Here is a 21018-nt window from a genome sequence, read left to right on the forward strand (position 1 = left end):
CTTTTTTCGCTTAGAGGCTGTTTGACAGCATAAGTTGAGCACTTGCCATTAGTGTTATTCTCTTTGGAGCTCACCGGGGTATATTTTGGTAGTAGGCCTACATGTTCAATTTAAACAATATATTTTAGATGATTTGAGAATTACCGATGACTTTACATAACTAATATTTGCATGAGGGTAAATATGAACATTTGTGTGTGATAGACCGCCCCCCTCTCTCTCTCTCTCTCTCTCTCTCTCTCTCTCTCTCTCTCTCTCTCTCTCTCTCTCTCTCTCTCTCTCTCTTCTTAGCCCGTGAGTATAAGCTGTTTATTTGGGGACGGTTACTGCTGTTTAAGAAATGTGTAGGTGCAGAAATCAGCTAATTATGACATTTTATAGACATCTTTTGGTAAGAGAAATAATTTAAAGGCAAATTTACTCACATACTCGCATACGTATATATATATATATATATATATATATATATATATATATATATATATATATATATATATATATATACTGTAGGCTATATATTATACACACACACACACACACACACATATATATATATATATATATGTATATATATAATATACATATATATATATATATATTATATACACACACACACACACACATATATATATATATATATATATATATATATATATATATATGTGTGTGTGTGTGTGTGTGTGTGTGTGTGTGTGTGTGTGTCTGTGTGTGTGAGCGTGCGCGCGCGCGCGTGTGATTATGCTCTACTTGGAAAATACTGACTTCGGAAAAACAAGTGAATATTAACAATTGACTACAACTGATTCCCTGCGAGACTAGAACTCACGAAGAAGGTAAGTTGCTACAATGGCACACGTTTCCTTAATATCTCAAACTAATGTTCAAGAGATTTTACGTTGTATATTTGATTACAGTAGAAGCAGACAAAATTTAGTTTGGGTACATCACTGCTGTCAAATCAGATGACAATTTTAGCTTGGTCCATTCTTAATAGTCTAGTCATTAGTGAATGGTATGTGAATTAGTTTTTTTTATATATTCCTTTTTTCATATGATGAGCCTTAGATCAGAAGAACCGCCGTGGATTTTTTATTCTCTTGTGCAAGTGTCAAAAGTGTTGTCTATCTATTGTATTGCAATGTTCGTGGAATGGATGAAAATATTAGACTTTACAGTTGTCTCCAGGCCTTATGATATTCAATCATGTTCGGAAACTATTTATTCAAAAGAGGCACTCATCTGAGGTGCTTTTTACAGGTTTTAAGAGACCGATAATTTTGAAACGGTATGACTGTCCTTGAGCAAGGAGCGATGGCGTTCTTTATTAGGATAGAGTACCCTGCTTCTAATCAATCCTGATGCAAATATGGATGTCACGAGATTCCAGTCATAAAAGTTTTCTGAAGGTATAACAACTTTTATTTGTGTTACATCTACTGGAATCCAGACTGGGTTGATTCAATCTTCGATTGTATTCTTACCGCTATGGCTAAGATACAAGATGATAGAAAGGCCTCTTTTGTGCATGCTAGTGATTTCAATGCCCGCCATAGAGAGTGGCTAAATTCTTTTATTCCTACTAATTTCCGTGGCTTTAGATCTTTTGACTTTGCCTCTGGATCAGGCTGTGGGAAAATGTAAGAGAGGCTACTCAATAATTTGGTTATTGCTAGGACCTAGTATACATCTATTCCCCTGGTGTTATGACAGACAAGCTTGGTCCTTCAGTTCGGACGTCTGATCTTGCCGTGGTTTCGCTAGTAATTAAGACTGGGTAACCATTCACTGATGTGTCATATCCTTGTAAGATACATTTAAATGTCAAACAGATTGGATGGGCATTTTGTGTGATCTTTTGCGTTTTGATTAGTCGTACTTGTATAAAGGGGTTTAAAGGCCACTCATGAATGGCTGAAGTAAGGGACAGTGACGATGCCCTAGCTAGAGAATGACCAAATTACATATGACCAGCGCCCAAGCCAGGATAAGGGAGGGAAGGCCAGACAATGGCTGCTGATGGCTCGGCAGATAGACCTATAGGCTCCCCCAAACTACCATCCTTAGCTCACTAGGATAGTGAGGCTGCGCAGTGATGCAGACACTACATGAAACTATCGGGCTTGAGCGGGACTCGAACTTCAGACAGGCGATAGCCAGGCAAGGACGTTTCCACTAGGCCACCACAACCATGTTGAGCCTATTGTTCTCCTAAATGAAAATCTAGTCAACATAATTAATAGGCTTATCCCTTCTGGCGTGTTGATAAAACCATGGTTTAATGATGATTGTAGACGTCTTATTTGGAGAAATGGGAGACTTATCCCCCTTTGGAAAAGTATTAGATCAATTTTCACTTGAATTAACTAAACTTTAGCTAAGTGAGTTTATGTTCCAACTTAGAAGGAATACAATTATTCCAGCTGTGACTAGTCAGGCAGTAGAATCGATGGAACTTCAGAAATCTAAACTTACAGCAAACATTTTTATATTGAACAGAATGACTTAATTCTCTCTTCATAGTTTATATATGACAGATTTATTTTTAATTTATAACTGATCTTAAGATATTTTATATTCTTTATTCATTACTTCTCGTATAGTTTATTTATTTTCTTTCCTCACTGAGCTATTTTTCCTTGTTGGAGTCCTTGGGCGTGTAGCATCCTGCCTTTTCAACTAGGGTTGTAGTTAGCTAATAATAATAATAATAATAATAATAAAATTGACATTTTAAGTAATAGATTGCAAATATTAGTTCTTGGTGGACGCCATAATGACTATAAATGTGAGTTCCGGTGTTCCTTAGGGTAATGTCCTCAGCCCATTGCTTTATTTACGACCTATGAATAATATGAGGGTTGTCCTATAAAACAAGCTTATTGCATATGCAGTTAATACTACCTTCTTTGCATCAATTCTATCTCCAGAATATAGATAATGAAACAATCTCCAACAGATTTTGTAGATTTGGGAACGAAACCCTCAGAAGAATATTGGGAGTTGAATAGCAGGACAGGATCAGAAATGAAACTATAAGAGAGATAACTCAAGTGCCATATGTGGATGAGATCATGGTGAGGGGTAGATGTAAATGGTTTGGACATGCTCTTCGCACTCCCCAAGAGTGATTAGTTCACCAAACTTTCAACTGGGCTCCATTGGGCACTAGAAGAGTTGGAAGACCCGGGCCAACATAACTGAGGAATATGAAGCGTGAAGTAGGAGGCGATGAATGGAGAACTGCTGATTTAAAAGCTGAAGATAGAGACGACTGGCGAAATCTAACCGAGACCCTTTGCGGCAATAGGCGTAGGAGGAGATGATGATGAATATAGATCGGTAGTTGCTGTCTTGATAAAGATTTGGCTAACATTAGTGCATTATGCAAATTATGAAGTAGAATACACCCACCAAAAAAAACCTCAAAGCATGATTGTAAGTAGGCCTAAGTCAAAGAGGGTGGCTCCTTAACCTCCAGATCTTTCTTTTGGCAATGTCTTTTTGATTATATACAACTCATTAAAGATTTTACGTGCGATTCTTTATTGATTTTTTTTTAATTTAAAAGAAAAAAAAAACATGCCCTGTCTGTTCCTTCTTCAATTGCCAAAAAAAAAAAAAAAAATGCAATTGAAGAGTCTCAAAATTTTCAGTGATCAATCTATTCTGAGAAGATATACTCCTGTTTGGTCTTCAGTTGCTGACTCTACTCAATTTACTGGACAAAAACTTTTTGTCTAAGATTTTTTCATAATTCTGACCATCTTTTGCATTCAGATCTCCATAGACTGTGACCAAATTGTGGAGTGATCTTCCTAACCTGGTGGTTGAATCGGTGGAACTTCGGAAGTTCAAACATGTTGCAAATGTTGTTGAACCGGTTGACATGAGCCACCCCCCCCCCTTTCAGTGTGTATTGCTTAATTACTGATCTATTTTAACATTATTAGTGATCTTAACATATTTCATATTTTTTTTCTACTATTTCTCATATCATGTGATTTATTTTTCTATATCCTCTCGGCACTGGGCTTCTTTTTCTGTTGGAGCCCGTGTGTTATAGTATCTTGCTTTGCCAACAAGAATAATTGTAGCTTGGCTAATAATAATAATAATAATAATAATAATAATAATAATAATAATAATAATAATAATAATAATAATAATAATAATAATGAAGGAGTGAAGGAATATATTAATGGAAAAGAATAGGCTATATTGAGTAGAGGTAATTTACAAAAGGAAGAAGATGTTTCACTTGAGGGAATAATAAAGTAATAACGAAGAAAAAGGGGCATTTTCCTTCATTATTTTTTTAAGACGAATTATGAATTTATTTGATTATCATTCAAACTTTTTTTCTTTCTTATTTACATTTGTCGTAACATCTTCCATATAAAATTTCAATAACCCAAGGAAGGGTATTGGTATTCAATACCCATTTTCCCTATGTCAAGTAACTGAACTGACAAAGGTAAACAAACTCAAAGAAAGGTTCTTCTTTCACTTGGCATCTCATCATTCCACATTTCCAATAAGGTCTCTGATTAGACAACTCTCATGAATGGGCGGAGCTTCTTAACCCTTGACACCAAGTAGTACCGCTTGGCATCTCTAACAAATATTACATATTATTTTTCGACATTACATCGCACAGCTGGAAGTTAACTACTATTCATATCTATATCATCATGACTTTGATTTGAAATTATTACCAAGTATAACTTTGCATAAAAAAAGGTAACATGATAAATTTCGGTACCGCTACCCAGCGGAGGAATACAAGAGTAGGCGGGGCTAGAATGTCGACAAGTGGTCGAGTGGTCATATCTACCAGTGTGAGTTGTGAATTGACGTAGTGAACAACGGTGTGTTAAAATAAACGGAATGAGGAACTTTTGTCGCTCTTATGCGTAGTGGTGGAGAGTTTTATCCTAATGTATTCTAGCTGAAATTAGTCGTATCTCCCGCAAAATGCAGGTGCAAGCGGGCATATTTTGGGCATTGTTATGCCTTGTTGCCCATACCCATGGTAAGTACCCCTGGTAGCTAAACTTCCAGCGTCTGCAACAAGTTGTCTCGTTTGCATGTTGTGTTTATTATTTTGGTAGTGTTTAGTATTTTAATGGCCATGTTGTTTACAACTGATTTATGATAAAAGCTATTACATTGGGTCATTGGTATGTCATATTGTGCTGTGTCTTTAACCTGGAAGTTTACAAGTTAGATACAACAGTGGTGGATTTCGGGTAAAATCAAATGAAAAGACATAGGATACAGTAGGTTTTATGCTAGGATAACGACTTAATAGTTTAAGGATGTAATTTTCTATAAACAGTATAAAACTAATCGGATGTGGAGGTTTATAAAATTATCTTGTGTACAAAAGTTGACAATTTTAGCTAGCATCTCATTGCTTTTGGCATCATAAGAATATAATCTTATCTTATACCCCCATTATCATTTATCTTGTATTATGGCCACGGAGTCTTCAGCATATCAGCAATCTTTGTCAGACTTGCAAGGGCTTTATGTTGACCAGGTTCATGTTACATCCTATGGTTATTTAAAGACTAATTCGATCGATTTTATGTTTGAACTTTGTGCTTGAGTTTATCGTTAGCCAATCAGAAACGCCTTACGGTGACATCGTGGTAACAGGCGTTTAAATGCCAACAATGTGTGTATGCCCAGTTCGTGTGTGTATGAGAAAGGCTGGTGGGGGTGGGGGGTGTAGTAGGTCCTAGCTGTGGATCCTGCGAGAGACCGAGAGAGCGGCATTCCTTCAGGATCGCCTGCGGCTGCTCTGGGCTCTTTGTTGAGAGTCCCGCGCGCCTTACTCATTCTCCCATCCTTCATTTCATGATTATATTGCCTGTTATTTTACTGATTTGGTTTTCTATATTGTATTTATGCTTACATTTAGGTATTCTCAAACCGAAAACAAGGTAGTATTGAAATACGCCGATGATTTAGTAGTAGAGGTTTGAATTTTCCCGGGACGTGATGCTACCTTACCATATGGTTACCGGGCGTACCAACCCCACCGATTCTAATTTTCCCATGGAAGGCTAATTATTCAATAAAGGCAATTTATGAAATTTCATTTATATTGTATATTGATATAAGTGTTGATTAATTTCGCTATGAAGTTTCTTTGCACATCTTTGATTCCACTGGGTAGATATGGACCAGAGGATTCAGAGCAATATATTGGTAGCCCTGCGTCGATCCATTGGGACAGCTGCTATACAGCGAAGTTGCTTATGTTCGCCTTTCTCGTTTCGTGTAGTCTGTGAATTAATTATTTTAACTTTGTATTACCACCTTCAGGTGCGTTTTATACGCTATAGTTTAAATTTGTATCAATTCAACAATTGCGTAAAGGTTTCCAGGAATACGTACGAGCTGGACGTCAATGAATAATGTGGGAATGCTTGCACGCGCCTCTACAACACGTGGCCCGCGCCAATCTGTTTGAAATTTAAAACTCCCAATAAATTGTACATTCTGCCGAACGTGTCTGCAGGGGCAGAGGTTGAATGTGCATTGCAATGTTCGTACAGTTTCGCTATTAATTGTTCACTGTGTCTATGCGTCTGTTTTGCTAGAGTACGCAACCCGTAAGCACTATTACCTAGGGAACTGGATGCCAGCAGCTTCCGGCGTAGCAGAGGAAACCAGGACCCATCTGTTCCTTGCCGTAACCCTCTCCTATATACGCTCTTTTCGTAACGAACTTTTTAGCGGAAGTGCGTGAAATCTGATACCTTTTAAAGATACTTTGGGTGGTCATTAGGATTTCATACAATTTCCTTAAAATGGTTTTAAATATTTTTATTAAAATATTTTTATGAGGAAAATATTAAGTTGTATTTTAATTAACAATTAAGTTATCTTCTGTGAGTTTATGTAAAGTTCATTATAAAACTTAACTATTTTTTTAATTTTGTAATTTTGGTAGGATTTTTAAACTCGTCCATTCCGTGATTAGGATAATTTTTATATTAAATAATTTTGGTATCCCTGCCAATTTAATAATCTGTTACCTTTAAAGTCCCATTAGTTTACTGAATCAATGTTATTTTCAAAGCTTTTTATCATGCCAGTAGCAGAATATGTTTGTGTATATATATGTATATTGTATAAATTTTCGTATACATGTCCTCTTTTATTGTAATTAAATTTTAGATGCAATTTTTTTTCTATTGAAATAAGCATGTGAAAGAGCTTATACACAATATGTATGTATATATATATATATATATATATGTGTGTGTGTGTGTGTGTGTGTGTGCACTACATTTAAATTCTGACTGTAGGGTACTCGATGTAATGAAAAACAAAGAATGACGAATAGTATTAAATTAAAGGAAATGTCATTATGCATCTTGAAAGAAGGAAGTTTGTCGAAAGTGTTTTTTTTCATGTCATTTGTTTAATTTACCTGGTTATATATACTAGTCTCATTTTTTCATCTGTTATAGTTTATTAATTTTTGTGTCTTTTCCCAAACTGAGCTGATTAGCTTCTTATGGCTGTATAATTCTCCTCTTTCATCTCTGATTGCAACTTGTCTTGCGATAATGTCGATAATAATAGCGGCACTAATCATCCTAAAATACGAGAAGCAGAAATCTAATTAGATTATAATCGTGGAAGGTTTTGTCTTTATAAAACCCATATTGTCCGAAATAAATCAGTTGAGTCTCGTCTAAATGCTATTTTAAAATATAGCTTCGTCTAATTTTTTCTTATCATTTCATTCCTGTTAAAAGTTAAGTAAAAGAACTATAAACTTGAGGAAAGTTATGTAAAAGAACGCGCCCATTTAGGCGTCTCTTCGTTATTATTATTATTATTATTATTATTATTATTATTATTATTATTATTACTATATTGACGCCGTCCCCATCATCTCGGACAGAGGTCATGGATATGAACGCAGTGAACAGTGTTTTATACCTGTGAGTTTCATATCGACTGGTTCACATTCATATTATCAAGTTCCACAAGGTTAACGTTTATTCATTCATCTTGCATTTGATGATTGAAGCAAGCCCTTTTTTTTATTCTCTTAGTTACTGTTTATTTTCGTCTTGAAAATCACATCTTCCTTTATCCGAGTAATCAGCAGCCATTGCCTGGCCCTCCTTGGTCGTAGCTTGGGTGGGGAGGCGGGCTTGGCCGCTGATCATAATGTATCTCTGGTCAGTCTTTAAGGCATTGTCGTACTCGATAGGGCAATGTCACTGTCCCTTGCCCCTGCCATTCACGAGTAGCCTTTAAACCTTTAAATACCTACTTCATTAAATCTCGTCATGGACTCCGATTAACTGTAATCCCTGGCTACTGATAATGCTTATCGCTGTCAAGTTTGGCATTTTTTTTTAATATTAGACAGTCATTTCCTTTGTTCTGGAAGACAGGATAGACGGTGTTGTGGCTTATGACGGGATTAATTCTGTGTTTACATTTCAAACGTCAGGTACGAAAGCATGATATCACTCGATGTACAGATGGCCACGTGCATACATGGGGTAAATTGATGGATGAGTTTATTTTAGAAATTATTATTATTATTGTTATTATTATTATTATTACTTACTAAGCTACAACCCTAGTTGGAAAAGCAAGATGCTCTAAGTCCAAGGTCTCAAACGGAAAAAATAGCCTAGTGAGGAAAGGAAATAAGGAAATCAATGATGAGATGAGAAATAATAAGCAATTAACAACACTTAAACATTCCATATGAAAATATTCTCATTGCTTCGATAATGTGGATTTGACAATAAACGAGCCTTATGCGGTGTGAAATGCCGAATGCATTGGAATACATACGAAAAATGACTGTGGAGGTCCTGTAGAGAGTTAAGGTTTCCTCTGTTGTATAGGATCAGAAAAGTAATCCTTGAAGTAAGTAAAGTATTGGTTTGGTGTATAAATTATTGCTTTTTTTTATCAGGATGAAAAGCACTTGTATAGTTGGAATTTCGTCTTGTGAATGAAATGACAGTAAAGTTTAAACGTAAAAGGTAATGAGACTTGTAAAGAAAAGAATTGGTTAAATTGAGTCCAAATGAGCAAGATCCGTTAAAATTGCTTTGATTATTTCGAAGAAAAGATATATTTGCGGATGATGAATTTATCGGCATCAGATCAAAACTCCATTTCTTCAGTTTTCTCTGTATTTCATACTTTCTAAATATGCGTTATAGGCTTGGCCCTTCCGCTGTCATGCCCCGTAAATCAAAGTGCCCCACCCCATGATATATACCCCTTTTCCCCTCCCCTAGAATTGAATAGTCCTACCCACGCTCCCGCATACGCCTCTTGGCTGGAATTGTTCCTTCGATTGAACAAGAGCAGGCGCATTCTTGTCTTCTTACGCCGTTTCCGGTCCTTTTAAAAACTTGCGTAACGTTACGCGTATAGGATCCGTTTCACGGCAACGCGAAAGGTTGGTGGATGGGAATCCGTAGATGGGTAAATTCCATTTTGCGTAATCTGTGAGTTTCAATCTTGTACAAATTTTCCTATTATTAAGATAATGTACTTGGAATTTTCTCTCTGTTCAGGTTTGTTTCCGATACTTTTTTTTCATATTCAACGCTAGCTTTTAATTAAGGGGTCGGCTGCCTTGATGCGTCATCTTCTATTTCAGTCGAAAACATGGTCCTCCACCAAACTCATTTCCAACTCCTAGGGCTTTCGGATACTGTCTCATGTATCAAATGAACCTAGGAATCTTATACAGCGAAATGCTATATTTTAATTCCTCTCTTAAACTAGCATCTTCAAGTATTTCAAACGCGGTAGGGATGTCTTTGCGCTGTCGAGAAAGATGAACTTGAACGGCTTGGATTATCTCCAGTTCGATGGCCATTCCCAGGACGAGATCGAAGGAAGTCAGTAATTATCATTGTGTAGTGAAGTCGTCGAGGGTCTTTTTTTTTATGTAGGAGATTGACAATAAGGGGGGAAAGAGGATCTTGGTGGCTTTCAGCTCCCCCGTCCGAAATATCCAGTTATCAGGTGTCTTATTGAATGCAGGTGGCTCCCTTCTGAAGAGGGTCAGGGCGATTTAAGATCTCCTGTTAAAAAACCGACGTCCCGAATGGGTTGGATTCTCTCTCAACCTTTGTATGTACCGCAGTAGTATTACAATTCGGTTGTTGATTGTAATCGTACTCTGGATTGTTGTGGTTGTGCAATAATCCCTTGGGCTTTTGAACTAAAAGTGTAATGATTAATGTGCAGTTTATAAACACTTTTAAAATTATGTCAAATGTGTTTTCATGCATTGAGGTTGCTGCTTTTATGCTGCTAATACTACTGTCATTTTATATGAATTTACTTGAAGGTTTTTAGGAGACCGTCGAGGTGGAGGGTTTTCTTGCAAATTGTCTATATGGACGTTTTTTTTTTTTTTTAAGGAGACCGTCGATATGGATGTTTTTTTTTTTAGGAGACCGTCGATATGAACGGGTTTTTTACGAGACCGTCTAGGACTCTAGATGGACGGTTTTCTAGGAGACCGTCGAGATGTGACACTACGTATCAAAGCACCTCCGTTTTGCATATCTACGGTAGAAGTTTGTGATTTCATAATTAATCTGGTTTATTTTGTGTATTTTGCATTGCTAGAACAAGAAAGGTTTTTGATTTGAAATAGATCTGAGTAATTGGTGAGAAAAGCTTGGACCCTGTAGAAGCATATACACCTATTGGCATTGCCTTTTCTCATATGGAATTTTGATCTCTCCTCGTTGCCTTGTTCCATAGGAATATTTGCTCGTTTAGAATAGGTTATTATGCATTGTTGTAGGGACAAGGTATGTTCTTTTATCGGAATTCTCCCTAGATGTGGTACTGAGTAACAAGGGACATGCACGTTCTCTACTAAATTCAGAGACTTGTAACTAACTATAGCTATTTAGATGTCTCGATAAAAATAAAGTTCTAGTGGCAATACTGTCTGTATTTTTTTTTGGTTTTTGTTGGTTAAGTATTTTTAGATTTTCATATATGGGTATTATATTTTGTTTTGTAGACATCCGTGTGTAACAATGTGTCTGACATTCTAGTTTTATTTTTGGCTTATTCGCTCTTTTCTAACATATTCAGCTTTCTCTGTAGTAAATATTTTATTGGTCTCCATTTTTGTGGGAATAAGAAATATTCGCCCTTACAAGGGCCATGCTCTATGAAACTACAGTTTTTACATATTCTACAGAATGGGTCAGGGCGAAGTTGTCCCACCCATTCTTAAGAAAGTTGAGATACCGAATTCATTATAGCGGGTTTACTCGTTGTTAAGTTAGTAATGTTGGTATTTATTTTGATTTTATAGTTTGTGCAATGCGCTGTGATATTGCTCTCGAGTTATTGATGTTTCTGTATTTTGTATGAGTCAAACTTTAAAAGTTTGTGATTGCTGTATTTTGTTTGGGCCAAAATTTAAAAGTTTGTGATTGCTGTATTTTGTTTGGGCCAAAATTTAAAAGTTTGTGATTGCTGTATTTTTTAGGGTCAAACTTTAAAAAGTTTGTGATTGCTGTATTTTTTGGGGATCAAACTTTAGAAAGTTTGTGATTGCTGTATTTCATATGGGTCAAACTTTAAAAAGTTTGTGATTGCTGTATTTTATTTGGGTCAAACTTTAAGTTTATGATTGCTGTATATTGTTTGTAATTTGAGGTAAATCTGGTTCATTGAGGAAATTGAGCATTTGTAATGTGAGATAAATCTGGTTCATTGAGTAAATTTTGCATAGTTAGAACAATAAAAGTTTGTGATTTGAAATGACCTGGTATTGAGTGGCGAAAGGAAATCAAAGTATTTCCATGCTAGTGATAGCGAGCTAGTGCGTCGAGGAAGAGCAGATGACTGTTGACCGTTGCTTGAAGTGATTTATGGAGCTTTTCATCAGACAGAACAGATAAGCGGAAACACGGGGGACTGAATATCGTCACCTAATCACTTCTCATAATGTTCAAAAGACAGGAACTAATCATATAGCTTCGAAACGGCTGTTGTGTTGGAAATGTTTCTTCAATATTTTACACTTCCTATAGAAGAAAATTCACTTGATATGATTGGAAGATCTTTTTCAATGTTACTGTTTTAATATTTTAATTGTACATTCTTCTCTTCTAGTTTATTTTTCTTATTTCCTTTCCTCACTGGGATAGTTTTCCCTGTCGGAGCCATTAGGTTTATAGCATCCTGCTTTTCCATTAGGGTTTTAGTATAGCTAGTATTACTAATGATAATAATAATGATAATACTAATATACTTTAGAAACAGCCATTTTGCTAGATTTGATGAAATGTTTCTTCAATATTTTACACGTCCTATGGAAGGAATTTAACTTAAGATAATTGCTGTTAGTCATCGTCTAGTCTTTTAAGATACCCGGATGGAGTTAAACACTTGGGGAATCCAATGGCCTTACATCTCATACTCTTTACAAAAGAATAAGTTCTCCTTAACTTCCTGGAATGTAATTAAATGACCATCCATGATCCAGTGCCATGAGGTTAGTCCCAAATATATGCTTTTGCTACTTAAGAGCTGTGCTTGCAGTCACTCTCTTATCGCACTTTTCAAGTTGATTGTTTGTAGGAGGGATAATGTTGCTATCCTTCGAATCTGGCCACCTCATGCATTATCTGTCTCCCTCGTTATCAGGGTTATATGTAACCGTTATTAGATTTTTATCATCACCTTTCACTGGCGAGGAAAGGAAGGGTTAGAAAGAGTACACTAAGTTGTGTAGTTTGGTGTGGTTATTTCTATATATATATATATATATATATATATATATATATATATATATATATATATATATATATATATTTATTACGCATCTTTCCTTAGAGTGGATGGCTCCAAACAATTTAATCCTTTTATTTTTTTTTAGCAAGTATCTATGGATTGAGTTTGCTGGGCAATTGGTAGTTCGAAACGCATGCTGATCGTCCACCTAAGGATTATCAATTCAGAACTCTCTCTCTCTCTCTCTCAAACGCTGAAAAGATGTTCGTGGGCGAAACTGGGTAATTGTGTAATTTTCTTTGTAATAGGGCAAAATTGGGGTGTTTAATTCGTTGAGGGAGTTTAGAATAAATTCGGTAATGAATGGGTTTTTCCATTGTTGTACAATGTTTTGATTGGATAGTTTTATTTGACAGTTTTATTTTACTACAAAATTCTGAGGAAACTATAAAATGCATAGTTTTAGGATCTAAATTTCGATAATTTTCTAGTCTCATTTCCTTTTGAATAAGCTCCAATTTTTAGGAGTTAATTTTTAAAATTTCTTTATCACTTCGTTTTTTCTATGCATTCTTTATGACCTCTATCTTCGTATACTCCCAGTTTCGATTGGGAATAGTAATAGAAAATACTACCACCACTCAAGATTGTAAGAACTCCTTGTTTATCTTTGTTAGAAAGCACAAGATATCATGTTTTTTACCGCTTCATTTCTTAACAGCGTTATCAGTCCTATTTACTTCTTCTGAAGATTTTCGACAGAATCAGAATCACTACAGACACCAATGCCTTCTCGTATCTCCTCGACTTAGAGAGAGAGAGAGAGAGAGAGAGAGAGAGAGAGAGAGAGAGAGATACGGCTGCATCTTTCCTTCTCCGTCTTGTTATTCGATCTGGGTACATTGCTTAAAACGGGCTTCCGGTTCACTAGCATGCATTTCCTCTAGTTGTTCATGTTACGCTGTAATTCTTGGCTGTTATTATCCTCTCTGGTATTTTTTACTTGGATAACATATTCTTGTGAGTCTTATAAGGAGCTTTTTTGCTTTATTGTTGTTTTTGCTCTTTAGCAAAAAAGATTCTGAATGTTTTTAGTCATTTTGTATCATTATATTATTTGCGTGAGAGCAAGTGTTAGTGATATTGGAGTTGACAATAACAGTTTTGTTTTTATTTGTTTATAAAATGTTGTTCTTAACATCCTATCCAACTTCCTGTTATCGCTAGGCATTTTGACGAAAATCTGATAAAGATTTTTCATGAAGGTTAAACTCAATTCCTCAACAAATTGAATACACAGTTAGCTTCAGTTACCAAATGTTACTAAACGTCCTTTTTCTGGCGTATTATTTACGCGATCTTAATGAATACTACCTCGAGATGAGCGTTTAGATAACTGAATTGCACCAGACGCCAAATGACAGCTGCTTAAACCAATGGGGTTTTCGTTGTCACACGAATATTATGTCACAGATTTTTCACTCGCTATTCTGAGCAGCTGGTGGTAGGGGGTTGGGGGCGCCTCGTGCTTGATGTGATGGGGTAGCTCGTTCAGTGCGATTTCTTCAATTTACTACCATTTAAACTGATATGTTTTTAGGCTTACGCATTCGTCTAATCATTTGCACGTGTGAGATGATCCCGAGAAAATTGGTTGAGGAGTTTGTAAATTGTTTCAACGGAAGTAATTATTATTATTTATTACTTGCTAAGCTACAACCCTAGTTGGAAAAGCAGGATGCTGCAAAGCCAGGGCCTCCAACAGGGAAAATAGCTCAGTGAGGAAATGAGACAAAGAAAAATAAAATATTTCTTTACCAAGTGGAAAGTAGCCACTGAAAAATTACAGTGCAGTAGTTAACCCCTTGGGTGAAGAAGAATTTTTTGGTAACCTTTGTTGTCATGTGTATGAGGACAGAGGAGAATATGTAAAGAATAGGCCAGACTATTCGGTGTATGTGTAGGCAAAGGGAAAATGAACCGTAACCAGAGAGGATCCAGTGTAGTACTGTCGGGCAAGGCGGTGGACCCTAACCCTCTAGTGGTAGTATCTCCTCGGGTGGCTGATGCCCAAAAATTTACTGTCAAATGTTTCGTCTTGTATTTTTTTTAATACATGTTAATTTCGTATGTGTTTACAGATGATATAATGATTATTATTTCCTAACTTTGTTTTCTTTGTGAATGCAATGCTATATAAGATTCCTTGTCACTGACCAGGTAAATGTATATCAGATTAATAATCTAATCAAGTTTCTTATCAGCCTACTCTGAGGATCTCAAAAAGCATCCAAAAGAGGCAAGTCAGAAGAAAGGAGGAGATATAAACAGTGTGGGCAAAGATTATGAGTGCTGATAGAGAGAGAGAGAGAGAGAGAGAGAGAGAGAGAGAGAGAGAGGGCTCATTTACTTTTCATCTACAATTGGGACAACCAAGAACCTTACCTACAGTACTGATAAGGTTTCCCGACTGTTTTTGTACACATCGGAGTATTTTGTCCTTGGTATGCTATTCAAGAATAGGTTTATATCTTGATATGAAAGCTAGATTGACTTCGCAAAATGAACTTTAGTCAACTAATAAAATTAAAGTGTTTAGTTGATGTTTTACTAGTTCATATCACACATTGAAATACATCAAATAAAGCGCACTAGTTGAATTTTGAGATTCTGGTACTCCTTTCAAGTTTAAGAATGGTCTCAAAGCTGATCTGTATAAACGCCAATATCGTTTAATCACACGATCGGCCATTTATAAAAGTACCTTTTACTGTTTCTTTTATAACTTTCCCCCTTTAAATCACAGTTTAAAATCTACACAGCTGGTCTTTTCTTCCTCCCCTCTTCTTCTTCGTCTTCCTTTTACTGGACAATCCGACCGTTAGAAGATGCGGTGGAAAATGGGGGGGAAGGGGGAAGAAAAGTTTGGTAAGGGACCCTTTTAAAGGACCTCTTCCTCAACACGTGGTGATGCCCCGGTCCTGTCTTTGAGGATCATTTGCACGTGCGGTAGACGGTCGATTTTATATACCGTCTCGACATCCACTGTCTCGGTTTGAGACTATGCAGAAAGCACATGTAGTATTGTTGATGGTTTCTTAGAAATTATATTGTAGGGGAATTTTATGATTCTCTCTCTCTCTCTCTCTCTCTCTCTCTCTCTCTCTCTCTCTCTCTCTCTCTGTGGTAATTTCATTACATACTAAATAGAAAATATATAGAATAGACTTCCTGAAGATGTAGTGAACAGTAACGCGTTCAACTAATTCAAGAATGAAGTAGACAAGATCATAAAAACTCTATAAACGTTTAAACTAAATCGCTGGGCTAAAAGTATGAGACATCCAGAATCTCTCTCTCTCTCTCTCTCTCTCTCTCTCTCATCCGAACGAAGCTGTTAGCAAACAGATTCAAGAATAAAGTAGTCAAGATCATAAAAACTCTCTAAACATTTAAACTGAATCACTGGACTAAAAGTATTTGAGACATCCAAAATCCTTACAATATTCTCTCTCTCTCTCTCTCTCTCTCTCTCTCTCTCTCTCTCTCTCATCCGAAGCTGTTAACAGAGGTAGAATCTTGCAAATAGATCTATGGGCTCTTTACAGAGATAGAGAGAGAGAGCGATGCACGCGCAAGCTCGCTCGTGCCATGTGTCACCAGCATCAAAGATTAGATAAGGAAATCCAGATCGGAGCAGCAGCGGCATGTGCCATTATCAGTACCTTCGGAAAGTCAACAACTCCTCAATATCTTGGGGATGTTATCGTTGTTTATAACCCTAAAAGAGCCGCGTCACTTCGCTCACATATTACGATGCTTTACGGAGTACATTTTATGTAAAGGACATTAGCAGGTCTCCTTGATGCAATGCTTTGCTTTGGAATTATTACGACGAACGTTTTATAGAAATATATAAGAGCAGAAAAGGCATTAATGGAATGGATGGCTGTAAATGGTAGATCTAATTTAATGTTGTTACTGTTCTTAAAATATTTCATTTTGATTGTTTATTACTTGTAGCTTATCTATTTCCTTATTTCCTTTCCTTACTAGGCTATTTTTCCATGTTGGAGCCCTTGGGCTTATAACATCTTTGTTTTCCAACCAGCGTTGTAGCTCTGCTTTTAATGATAATAGTAATGATAATAATAATCACTTGCAAAGTTGAAATCAAAGCAGTGCAATATGAGTATTATACTTTGCTATGCACCAACAAATGACGATTTAAAAGCTCTATAGAGACGACTGGCGAAATTAACCGAGGCCCTCTGCGTCAATAGGCGTAGGAGGAGGAGCTGGAGATGATGCTTCATTCATGATAATCTTGTATTGACTCCGAGATAAGTCAATGTTTATGTATTAATTCATTTTCTTGTTTAATTTGGGTTTCTTTGTTATTTGTCTTATGTAAAATAAGGAAATGCAGGTAGCGAGAGAAATTACAGGGCTTAGAGATAAAAGATAAGTCTTACGATTAAAATACTTTTTTTGATTAGGAAAGTTATATGGATCGAGGGTCGTAATAATAGCGAAATGATTTCTTAGTATGCCAATAAAAAATCCAAACACTGTTATTATTTATAGCATCGAAACTTATTTCACCGTACATAATTTGTTGAAATATACACGAATCTAGTTGTCCAAGTCCGTTTATATATTTGAAAACGTATCTTCCCAATATTGTTGTGCACATTCTGTAGATTCTTTAATCCTTGACTAAGTATTCTCTATTTGACCTTATTATTTACCTGCTTAAAACTGATGAACTTATTCCGTACCTATCCAAAACTGATGACCTTATTCTTTACTTATCCAAAACTGATGACCTTATTCTCTACCTATCCAAAGTTGATGACCTTATTCTGTACCTATTCAAAACTGATGACCTTATCATCATCATCATCGCTTTTAGGTAATTAAAATTATTATCAAAATTATTCAAATTAAAGAAAGAAAATATATGAAATCGCAATGAAATATTAAGGAGTTCACGCATAGCAGATACTTATGTTCCTGTAAGTCTTTCATGCGTTATTATTATTATTATTATTATTATTATTATTATTATAACTGGATGTCTTTTGTCGTCTTACACGATATTAAGGCCATTTCTTCCCGTGAGTGTACCGAACAGGCACAAATCTATGATTTGAAGCTAAATATAGAAAAGACAGTTCATAGTTTTCATGTAGTAGGATATGCTACTAGTGTATGCGACCCGTCAATAATAACTGCTAAATATTTAAATCAGGGTAGGGATGCATACACGCACCCTCCTTTCACCAGAGTATGACTACTCCTCACCCCCTACCCAAGTGACGGGGAGAGCTGGGCGTGATCGAAAAGAAATATATATATATATATATATATATATCTATATATATATATATATATATATATACACAGTATGAGAGAGATATTATTATATACCCCCATTCTATGTAGCACTGAATGAAGTATTCCTTTCTGTACCGCCATTCTTTGTAGCAGCCAGCGAGAGAAGTATTCCTTTCTGTACCGCCATTCTTTGTAGCAGCAGCGACTTTCTTGCATCACCGGAAATTAGATTGGCGGTAGTTACGCTCGAGCTTATTACCGGATGATTGATGGATTGAGTCGGCGTGAAGGGTATCCTTTAGAAATGGGCAGTCGTTTTGTACAGATGTATTTCTTTCGTCGTTTCCGTCACACACACACACACACACACACATATATATATATATATATATATATATATATATATATATATATATATGTCTTCTCGTTTATCCAGATGTGTAGACTTCGCCTTACATTTTCATCTTATCTCCTCTTTTCTTTCCTCTCTTCGTCCTTTTTTGTATGTTCAGAAAAGGACATTTTTATGCTCGATTCCTCTATCCCACCGTTATCCCTCCATTAAGGGGTCGGTTGCCTGATGCGACCTCTCCAATGCCTTCTATCAAAGGCATCCTCTTCCACCAAACCTCTTCTCTCCATATTATCCTTCGCCTTATCTCGCCATCTAATTCCCAGCCTTCCTCCTGGATTTGCAAATAAGTTGAGACAATAAAAGTTGTACTGGAATCTTTGTTAGCGTGATCTGTCCTCATTTGCATTTTCAAAAGAGGCTTCGTATATACAGACTGACCTTCGCTCAAATGAGTGGTAAATGGTAAATACGACTTTTCACTTTTTTCCCTTTGCAATGGCCGCTAGTTTTTCGAGCTTTTGTTCTCTGCTTAAGGTCTGAGAAACGCCATTTCACACAGCGGGTTATCTCGAAACGTCGTTGGCTGAAGGTTCAAGTTTTATTTATATATTTGTCCTTCTGGGTTATTGTTGGGAGACGATTTTTCTTAAGTTAGGCCGCAAAAGTTTTATATCTTATTAGCCATTGAAAATTCGTTTCTAAGTGGCGATGTTCAAAACGTTTTATTATAGAACATACACTTGGTACTTGGTTCTCATAGCAATCTCCCCTATATAATAAAGAGAAAGTGTCTGGATATATATATATATATATATACGCACCTTCTTTCCGGTTGCACCCAGCTTTCCCCGTCCCTCGAGTAAGGGAGGGAAGGAAGTAGTCACACCCTGGTGAGAGGGGTGTGTTTATGTGCAAATCCAAACACTTAGTAATTTTTGACGAGTCGCGTACACTTGTATAGAAAAGCGAGCTAAACTCTACAGTTTCCTTTGCCATTCAATATTTTCGAATCCCATCACCTCAATATGACCCACTTTATTTTTCTCAACTTCAATTACCTTCTTTAACGTAATCAGGTCATTTAAGGTTGCGCAACAGCAAAATCACCTCGCATGCAAAAGCGAATAGATGTGATTTGCAACGAGTGTGTTTTGCGAGGAGTGATTGTAAAAACTTTCAGTACCAGCTGGTAGGGTCTTGTAATTTCGCCCGGAGATCTGTATACCAGCAATGCCTTGCTATGGATGGCCCTTGCTGCAGTTTCTTTGGCATTGTTTTAGACTTTTTAGTTAGTATTGTTTAAGATTTTTTTTCCTTTACTTAGGGTTTGTCATATTTTTCTTAATGGAGCAAATTGATGCTATACAACATGATTTTTTTTTTATTTTATTGTTTGTGTCAGGTTTTGTTAATTATGCTTTGCAATATGTGTTATTTCCTTCATCTTTGTGACTCTTTTCCTTTAGGCCTTTCGTCGTTTGTTTTTCTTTTTTGCTTATTTGTGGCACATATGATAGGCTTCGGTGATACGGTGGAGTAGCAAGTGTTCATATAATATTTATTTGGCCTTTCTCTTTATATCTAACTTTGCCAGGATCTCGAATGGAGATTATTTTTATATTGTCATGTGTCAAATTATTTTAGTTAATTTACTCTTAATTTGCTTTAGTGAATAAAAGGTGTTCGGACACAAACGCACACAGATATGTGTATATATAGACATATATACATACATACATACATACATACATATATATACATATATATATATATATATATATATATGTGTGTGTGTGTGTTTGTGTGTATGTATGCATATATAATTTCCTTTGTTACAGCTCTTGAAGGCCTTAGCATATAGATGTTGTTCCTCTCGAAGACCTACTATGAAAGCTGGTTGTGGATGGCTGAATGTTGTAGGCTACTTTTGAGTTTCGGGGTCTTGCAGAGGAGTGGCAGTGGCCTCTGGTGTCAGTATAGGGAGGTAGGGGCCACAGAGGGAAGGGATGAGAGCGGACCTCGGGTTATGAGGGGGAGGGGGGAGGGGAGTGCCACTCGGGCAGCTTATCATCGGCGGGTCACGACGCGCTTCGGGCCCATTCTGTAAGGGGCCCAGCCCATGTTCTAACCACCGCCCACTTGCACGCCATACACGCACGCACTCACACACGCACACCTATATGCCTTCCTGCAATTGGCCTCGGCGTTGGCGACCCTCGTCCTCTAAGGAGGTTCTAGGAATTGTCTTTGCGTCGAGATGACTAAATTTTGATTTATAAGAATTTCAGTCAGTGTCTACCGTTATTTACTTTGATGTTTCATTTTCAAAGGGGTTTGGAGAAATTAATTTACTGATGTCCTTGTGTGCATCAATTTGGGATTTTTAAAATAGGAATGAAGTTTGATATCTGAATCCTGCGTTGAATTTATGTTGAGCCGAAATTAGGAGTATGAATCTTCAAGTTCCGGTTGGTTAAAAAAAAAAATCTACAGATCAGTCGCTTTACGTCAGAGCCTTGATTCAGAATATAAGATCCAGGCGG

At 36.5% G+C, this 21018-nt stretch overlaps 1 protein-coding gene across 1 annotated transcript in view; it reads left to right on the forward strand.

Annotated features, from left to right (window-relative positions):
• The first annotated feature begins 4823 nt into the window (after positions 1 to 4823).
• Positions 4824 to 21018, forward strand: part of LOC137642445 (neurogenic locus Notch protein-like) — a 91762-nt gene continuing 75567 nt past the window's right edge. The window contains 1 exon segment of the mRNA XM_068375002.1: positions 4824 to 5032. Coding sequence (XP_068231103.1) covers positions 4975 to 5032 — 58 coding nt within the window. The 5' untranslated portion in view covers positions 4824 to 4974.

Source organism: Palaemon carinicauda, chromosome 6 (genome assembly GCF_036898095.1).
Source record: "Palaemon carinicauda isolate YSFRI2023 chromosome 6, ASM3689809v2, whole genome shotgun sequence".
Lineage (NCBI taxonomy): Eukaryota > Metazoa > Arthropoda > Malacostraca > Decapoda > Palaemonidae > Palaemon > Palaemon carinicauda.